Source organism: Aptenodytes forsteri, unplaced genomic scaffold (assembly GCF_000699145.1).
Source record: "Aptenodytes forsteri isolate BGI_AS27 unplaced genomic scaffold, ASM69914v1 Scaffold82, whole genome shotgun sequence".
Classification (NCBI taxonomy): domain Eukaryota; kingdom Metazoa; phylum Chordata; class Aves; order Sphenisciformes; family Spheniscidae; genus Aptenodytes; species Aptenodytes forsteri.
Window position 1 is genome coordinate 9,345,046 of NW_008795490.1, and position 8,585 is coordinate 9,353,630.

General features: G+C 40.9%; 1 protein-coding gene across 1 annotated transcript in view; it reads left to right on the forward strand.

Moving 5' to 3' along the window:
• The first annotated feature begins 3,609 nt into the window (after nt 1–3,609).
• The window catches only part of IFNGR1 (interferon gamma receptor 1), a 14,157-nt gene continuing 9,181 nt past the window's right edge, over nt 3,610–8,585 (forward strand). The window contains exons 1-5 of the mRNA XM_019472649.1: nt 3,610–3,716; nt 4,130–4,302; nt 5,791–5,951; nt 6,685–6,862; nt 7,946–8,061. Coding sequence (XP_019328194.1) covers nt 3,673–3,716; nt 4,130–4,302; nt 5,791–5,951; nt 6,685–6,862; nt 7,946–8,061 — 672 coding nt within the window. The 5' untranslated portion in view covers nt 3,610–3,672. The remainder of the gene's footprint in view (nt 3,717–4,129; nt 4,303–5,790; nt 5,952–6,684; nt 6,863–7,945; nt 8,062–8,585) is intronic.

An 8,585-nucleotide genomic window follows, 5' to 3' on the forward strand; every position in this document is an offset into this window, starting at 1 on the left:
GGGAGGAGTGAGCAAGCGGCTGTGTGGTACTCAGTTGCCGACTGAGGTTAAACCATAACACCAGTCACCACCCAGATGTAGCCCCATTCACTACAACCTTCAAGCCCTGTCGTTCAGCCAGTTCTTCACCCAGAGCACCTCATCTCACAGTTGGACAACTTGTCCAGAAGAATGCTGTCAGGGACAGTATCAAAAGCCTTGCTAAAATCCAGAAAAACTACATCCGCTGCCTCCCCTTCATCCACTAGGCAGGTGACCCTATCATAGAAGGATATTAAATTAGTTAAACAGGACTTTCCCTTTGTGGACCCATGTTGACTGTGCCTGATGACTGTATTGTTCTTTAAATGTCTTTCAATAGCACCCAGTATGATCTTCTCCATAATTTTTGCAGGTACTGAGGTTAGACTAATAGGTCTGTAGTTTCCTGGGTCTTCCCTCATGCCTTTCTTGTAAATTGGAATATTTTTGGCTAGCTTCCAGTCAGCAGACCTTTGGTAGATGATCGAGAGGGGTCCTGCTATAACATCTGCTACCTCCTTCAGTGCTCTGGGATGAATCTCATCAGGCCCCATGGACTTACGAACGTTCAGCTGATACAGCTGGTCCCTTACAATTTCAGCGTCCACAAATGGAAAGTCACGGTTTCCACACTCATGGCCCTCCAACTCAGGGGACCGCGCAGCCTAAGGTCTATCAGTATTATTAAAGACTGAGGCGAAAAACGCATTGAATGCCTCTGCTTTTTCTTCATCCCACTTAGTCAGATGACCATTTTCAGCAAGTATCAGTCCAATGTTTTCTTCAGACCTCCTCTTGCTATTAACATACCTTAAAAATCCCAAATTGTTATCTGAAACAACACTGGCCAGTTTCAACTCTAGTTCAGCTTTGGCCTTTTATGTCTTCTCCCTGCATATGCGAACCATAGAATCATAGAATCATTGAGGTTGGAAAAGACCTCTAAGATCATCGAGTCCAACCGTCAACTCAACACCACCATGTCCTAAACCATGTCCCTAAGTGCCTCATCTACTCGTCTTTTAAATACCTCCAGGGATGGTGACTCAACCACTTCCCTGGGCAGCCTGTTCCAATGTTTAACCACTCTTTCAGTAAAGAAATTTTTCCTTACATCCAATCTAAACCTCCCCTGGTGCAACCTGAGCCCATTTCCTCTCGTCCTATCGCTTGTTACTTGGGAGAAGAAACCGACACCCACCTCGCTACAACCTCCTTTCAGGTAGTTGTAGAGAGCGATGAGGTCTCCCCTCAGCCTCCTTTTCTCCAGGCTAAACAACCCCAGTTCCCTCAGCTGCTCCTCAGAAGACTTGTTCTCCAGACCCCTCACCAGCCTCGTTGCCCTTCTCTGGACACGCTCCAGCACCTCAACGTCCTTCTTGTAGTGAGGGGCCCAAAACTGAACACAGTATTTGAGGTGTGGCCTCACCAGGGCTGAGTACAGGGGCACGATCACTTCCCTACTCCTGCTGGCCACACTATTTCTGATACAGGCCAGGATGCCATTGGCCTTCTTGGCCGCCTGGGCACACTGCCGGCTCATGTTCAGCCGGCTGTCGACCAGCACCCCCAGGTCCTTCTCTGCTGGGCAGCTTTCCAGCCACTCTTCCTCAAGCCTGTAGCGCTGCATGACTCTCCATGACTCTCTCATCTTCCTGTGAAGCCTGACCTCACTTCCAGAGATCATACAATTTCTTTTTCCTCCTGACCTCCACGAGGAGTTCCCTGTTCAGCCAAGCTGGTCTTCTGCCCCGCTTGCTTGACTTACGACACCGTGGGATTGCCTGTTCTTGTGCTTCTAAAAGGTGGTTCTTAAAGACTGGCCAGCACTAGTGGACTCCTAAGCCCTCAAAAGCAGATTCCCAGAGGACGCTGCTAAGTAGCTCCCTGAATAGCTTAAAGTTTGCTCTCTTGAAGTCCAGGGTAGCAATTCTATGTACAAAATAAAACAAAAATGTGGGGATGGGAGGAGTAAGCAAAGCAGTATGTAATTGCATAACTAAAAGCCATGTAGCCTCTACTGGCAGTTCAAGTATGTTCTGGGATTTCATTTTCCACTCTTTTGTTACACGTAGTTTTATTTGTATAATAGTACACAAAAGTAAAATTTTGTAAGACTTTTACTATACTGTGCCTTAAAACTAAATATTTGAAGTAACATTTGTGTGCTTTGACACCTCTTCTGTCAACTTGTCATGGTTTTTTTTCTTGTGGTTGATAATTTGACGATTGTGTTCCTTTTTTCCAATAACTGAAATGCCACTTTTGTACATATTAAAGCATAACTAAACCACAGCACCAGTTGCAGAGTGATGTATGTTATGTGTATCAAATCTTCGTGGTTAATAGCATATGTCAGCCTCTGTGTATTACTTTCCGTAGACTATTATCTTTGTGGTCTTGTTCTCAAGATGTGAAAATTGTTTACTTTCCCTCAATGTATCGCAGAGTGAAGGTGGAGCATTTGCTTTGTGAACAAGTAGCAGTCTCGAGCAGGTCAAATATGAGTTAGCTGTCAAAATTTCAGAAAAGCTGTATTAAGAGAATATTAAGGATGCCAAACCAGACATTGAGAAGCTAAGAAGCAACAATTAAAATCGGTTGAGTGACCTTCATTTTTTCTCCTTCTGAATGCCATGCGACAGCCTTCAATAGTTACAGGATCATGTAATTTTCCTTCCCCTGCAGCTGCTCCCCCGATATCCCTGTTGCTGCTTAGAACAGAAGCTTGCTGTAGGAGGAAACTATCAATGCTGCTCTTTATTTTTTGTATCGCTTACTTCCTTACCTCTGATGTTGTTTACTAAATGTACTTCAAATGCTGTCTTGCATATGGAACTACATTACAGCTTCAGTGTTCAAATTCCTTACAAATGTTAGTGGTTTATTATTATCATCACAGCTTTCTAAAAATACTGCTGGAGTGGTAAAAATAGCATTGTCAGAAAGTCACATTGAATCCAGGCTTTCCCCAGCAGGCCTGTTGTCTTTTGTCAGGGTTGAGTCAGGAGGCAGTAGGATTCAGTAGGACTCCCCTGGAGCACAGACCCTGATACTGCAGCTTTGGTATCCTTTCTCCCCCCACCCCCTTCCCGATTAAGTTTCTGAAGAACAAGAGAAATCTACAGGAGCTGGGCTAATCTCTAACTTCAGTAAATTCATACTGTCTGTCGTGCTGGTATATCTGTATAATACCAACATAGGGGTATAATCATCACAGCTTATGAACCCGATACAGGCTATCTGATGGACTTGATTTCAGTGGGCATGGGTTATCTGAGGTTCTGGGTTGCAAACAGGAAGAAAGTTGTCTCTGTAGGGGAGAAGAATAACAAAGCAGCTTGCAGGGCTCATATGTGTTCATACTGGTGACAAACTAGTCCGTTTGGGGGGGGGGGGGGGGTTTTTTGGGTGGGTGGGTTTTTTTTTTTGATAAATCCGCTTTTTGTTCATTTTTATGTCTAATTTTTCCAGTCATTTCTAGCGTGTTGCCTTTTCCAAATAATTTAGAAACACATTTGGCTGTTCTTATGTTTGACTAGGTCTGTTTATCAAAGTGCAATTGTTCTGTTTCTTCTAGTACCTTCACCAACGCAGATCGTAGTAACATCCAAAAATTTCAGAACTGTCTTGCATTGGCAGTACCCACCTATGTCTGAAACTCCTCATTTTATTGTGGAAATCAAACCTTACAAGTAAGTTCTTACTCTTTTGTCATTTCCTGTACCTGATATTCTCTAGAAGCGTATAAAAGCAATCAGTCCATGGTAAATTCTTTTGTTTCTATGTGGTGAAGTCATGTAGGGTGAAGGTTGCCTAAGTGTAAATTAAGGCAAAATTTGTCAAATAACAGGATGGTTGAGGTTGGCAGGGACCTCTAGAGGTCTTCTGGTCCAACTCCCTTGCTCAAGCAGGATCACCTAGAGCCAGTTGCCCAGGACCATGTCCAGATGGCTTTTGAATATCTCCAGGGATGAAGGCTCCACAACCTCCCTGGGCAGCCTGTGCCAGTGCTCGGTCACCCTCAAAGATATTTTGTTACAGGCAGTGTATTGTACAATATTGTGCAATTGGAATTGTATTAACTTTTACTTGATCTGTTTTACAGTTTAGGTCGCTATAAGATCGTCTCAACTTGTGTGAACATTTCAGCTCATTTTTGTGATCTCTCAAGGGAAATACACGAGCTTTTTGCCTCTCACTGGCTTCGAGTTAAAGCTGTTGTTGGGTCACAACAGTCTGAGTATGTTGAGACAAATGAGTTTATTTTGCAAAAGCATGGTAAGTTCCATCATAAACTAAACCCTGTAATTTTTTCCCAAAATTTAAAAAGTTAGTAATTATCCTTTTCGCTGTATTATTGTGTCTCATTTGGGAATATCATCAGGAGTCCAGGGTGAAATGAAGCATGATGGTTGTTCTGTAGGAACTTCTGTAGTTCTGCCTCTATAGGGACTTGTTAGCCCTGTCACTGTGGTATCTGAATATTTTTTCAAAACTTCTAAAGGCAAGAAAGTGATGCTGACTGTGCACTCTGTGCATACTTCCCATATTCTTGCCTGGTGTCCCAGACACCAATTTAGGGTAGGAAACTGCCACTGGAAGCTGTGGACCTTTAGGAATCATTGAAGTAGTATTCAGGTGGTTGGTGATGCCTTGCTTGACACTGTAATCCCATGTACTGGCAGCTTTGGGTGTCTAGATACTATCTAGAAGCTATCGGAGCCCACTGTAGCTGGATAACTAACAGTTACTCATTATTCATGTAAATCCTTTGGGCTGCTTCAGGAGAAATCAGTTTTTCACATTAATATTGTACAAATTAATTGTGTGTCTAGACTCCAGGCCAACCTGTCCTAAAGAGTGGGGCAGGCCCCAGCATTGCATGGGCAGTGCAAAGCAGACACAAGAGAGTGAGGAAAGACTGAGAGTTCCTCTCGTACTTGCTCCGTTCTCAACATAGAGCTCTCAGGCAGAACATTGCCCGTGAGATTTTTCCCTGACTAGGGCTATGCTATAGATAGAGTTGAATTTCTGCATTGCTGGAGCTGAAGAAGTGGAGCCCCTCTGTGTTTTCCACTATGATTCCCTCCCCACCCAATACTCCCATGACTTGGCTGGTTTCTAGTGTTTGTCAAAGGGACAGAAGTCATGGTAATAATGCTGAGTTTGACAGTTTGCAGAAAATTGATAACCACGTATGGAGGAGAGAGACAAAATCATTTTCCCATTGAACAAGAAACTCATATGTTCAGTCAGATCATTAGACACCAAAAATTCATGTAGGCCATTGCCATGGGAAATCAGGCTTCCTAAGTACTGTTGCTCAAGGTGAGGTTTGTTCAGATTTTCAGATATCCTTTGTTTCAGTACAGTATTGTTTTTAGCTGAGCGTGATTTATGGTGGGATCCTAGTCAGCAGTATTTTGTGTTCTGTTCTCATTCAGATATATATGTTTAATTGCTTTGTTAGGTTTTTTTCCTGTTGTCAGTGAGCTGAATTTTTACGGCCTTATGTGTATAGGAAAGTTAGATTGCTTAACAGTGATATTCTGCATGGACAATCTCCATTTCCATTTTAGAAGCAGATTCATGAATGTATCCAAATGCCTCTGTTACTTCTAAGTGTCACAGCTGTGCAATATTAACAGCATTGAAATAAACATGTAATTCTTCTTAGATCTCTGATGAATTTTGGAAATCTAACTATAAATAGCATATTTTCTGTTAAAAGCTTTGGCCTAATAGCAAAGGTGCAATGTGTTGCAGGAAAAATAGGACCACCAAAACTGAATCTCTCAAGGCACGGTGATAAAATCATGGTTGATATTTACCATCCTGCATTCCCATCTGTGAAGTTTCTTCCTTGGATCAGAGACATTTATTCAGACCTCATGTACTTGGTGACATTTTGGGATAGTAAAAATCAGGTAAGTTCCAAAATGAAAACTTCAAATTAAAAATACTCGTTTATCTTAAGCGCATAAACAAGGGGTTCGCTCCTATGACACACAGAGCCAACAGCTATCAAGAAAACAGTTGAACATAACATATGACTACTGAAGACCTAAAATGTCAAGTGTGTCACGGTGAGGTATGTGACTGGAAGGTCTGGATTTTGGTTGTCCAAATGGACATCTTATAACAAAAATGAGATTATTGCATTAGCTGTATGCAAGACAGTTACTTGATCCCATGCAATTGTTGCTGCATACGTGCTAAAACATTGGTAACTTTACTTGTGCCCCTTTGACTTGTCTAGATAGACCTTTCATTTAAGAAGATTACCTTTTGAGGTATTGATACCACTTTATTTAGCAATCATGGAGGGTGAACTTGAGGAAAATGGTAGTAGGTATGTTTATTTACAGTTACTTTTTCATATGCATCCAGATACAAGTTTTATAAGTGAATTAGGACTGTGAATCTAGACTATGAACAGCGCAAATTTTAGCTGAAAGCACCATGGTCTGATCAAATATAACATCTTAAGGTAGCTCATAAGCTGATAGCCGAAGTTCACACAGCTTTTGCAAGGCATATAGATGATGTAGGAGCCGCATCTAATAGTGTTTTAACATTTTTGGAAGTGTTGGAAGGTACTGTAACATTTATATTGTTGTATTGAGTCAAATGATATAATGTGACTTTCATTTTTTGCAGAGTAAAGAAGAGTTCCCTGAAGACAACTGTACGCTGTATAAATGTAGCCTTAACATCCCAGTTCCTGCTGAAGGTTCCACTTACTGTGTTTCAGCAAAGGGAAGTTTATATGGCGATTTGATGATTGGCGCCTCATCAGAAGAAAGCTGCATTCATGTTCCACTCAAGCAGACATTGAGTAAGAGGATTCTAAAACTTTAGTAAGAACATACTGAGTCTGACCAGAGATCTGTTCCAGCTAAGTATTCGAGCTCTGATACAGCCATGGGATGACGTGGATGCCTATGGGAGAATATGAAAAAAGGGAAAGCATGGTCATTCTTTTCCAAATGCACTTTCCCAGTTCTAAAGACCTCTAAAGATCCTGTATTATTTTCAAGTAACCCTGACTTTTTTTTTTGGGTGCTTTTCCTGCTTCATTGGTATTACAAAACCTGTTTCCATTGCACCTGATCATTGGTGTAATTAACAAATGAATCATTCACTGAGTTATATGGTTTTCAGAAGCGTCGTCTCTCTCTTCTAACAAATGGCTTTTTGCTCAGTCTTAGCACTGAGGAAAATGTATATAGACTTTCCTGAGTTTGGAGCAACTATAAACTTGTGGTCATAAAATTGAGGTATTGACATCTTTTAATTAAAGAGAATAAAGGCAGCTAGTGACCCAACTTTGTATCTCTGATAACCTCTTACAAACTTTTTAATGTTACTTCATTATGGCCCAAAACTTCACTAGAGGAAAGAGATAAAATTGATAGACGCAGTTGTGTTCTTTCTTTTCACACAAGAGCAGCGGTATGATTGAGGGGGAGGACATTAAGGAGAGTCAGACTAGTGGAATCTTACAAGCAATAGTTAACAATTCTATGTTTTGGAAGATTTCACATTTTAATTTTATTGTACATAGACTATGTGTAATTATTATGCCAGTTAATGTGCTATCACATGGAAAATGTACAAATCTGTTCATCCCCATCTGTCATCTCTAAGGAACAAAACATTAGTTATAAAATTCCTTTACCTCTATAAAAACATGTTTGTGTTTATATAAATTGAAAGTCTTCTGTCATTCTAATTTTTATTTACTTGATATAATGCTTTATAAATTAAGTTTTCTTGAGTGAAAAAAGGTGATAAATTGACAAATTCACACATTACAGCTAAGCATTCTGAGCTATTACAGTTTCTGAAGTTATTCTAAACGATACAGCAGTGGTTTATTTTTCCAAACTTCCTAACAGATTTTGCTCTAACTTCTTAGGCACACAAGTTGTCATCATTCTGTGTAGTGTTATTCTGAGTGTGAGTCTAATTTTGGTAGTATGCTGTGGCTGCAAGAAACTAAGGAAGAAGAACATAAAGCTGCCTAAGTCTTTGGTAAGTTCACACTTCTTATCCATGTCAGACTTTTAAAATCCAGCTGGGTAACTTTTATAACTATAACATCTTTATGCCTGTCTTTTTTTTTTTTTTTCTTTTCCTTTTTTCCCTTCTTTTTCTTACCATGGTCTTATAGATGTTTAGGATTTATACCAGTCTAATATTCTGACCGCCTCTGCAACCAGATGCCTTGTACTTGTTTTAGGGCTAGACTTCAGTCTCTTTTTAACTGAAGTAGCAGTAGTTGGGCTAGTTTGAGAACTTAGTTCTTAAAAACTCAGTGTGTCTGTGTGTGTGTACATAGCCAGGTTTGTATTCATTCTAGTAGCAGAGACACAGAAGCACAGAATCATCATAGAACCATAGAATAGTTTGGGTTGGAAGGGACCTCTAAAGGTCATCTAGTCCAACCCCCCTGCCATGGGCAGGGACATCTTCAACTAGATCGGGTTGCTCAGGGCCCCGTCCAACCTGACCTTGAATGTTTCCAGGGATGGGGCATCCACCACCTCTCTGGGAAA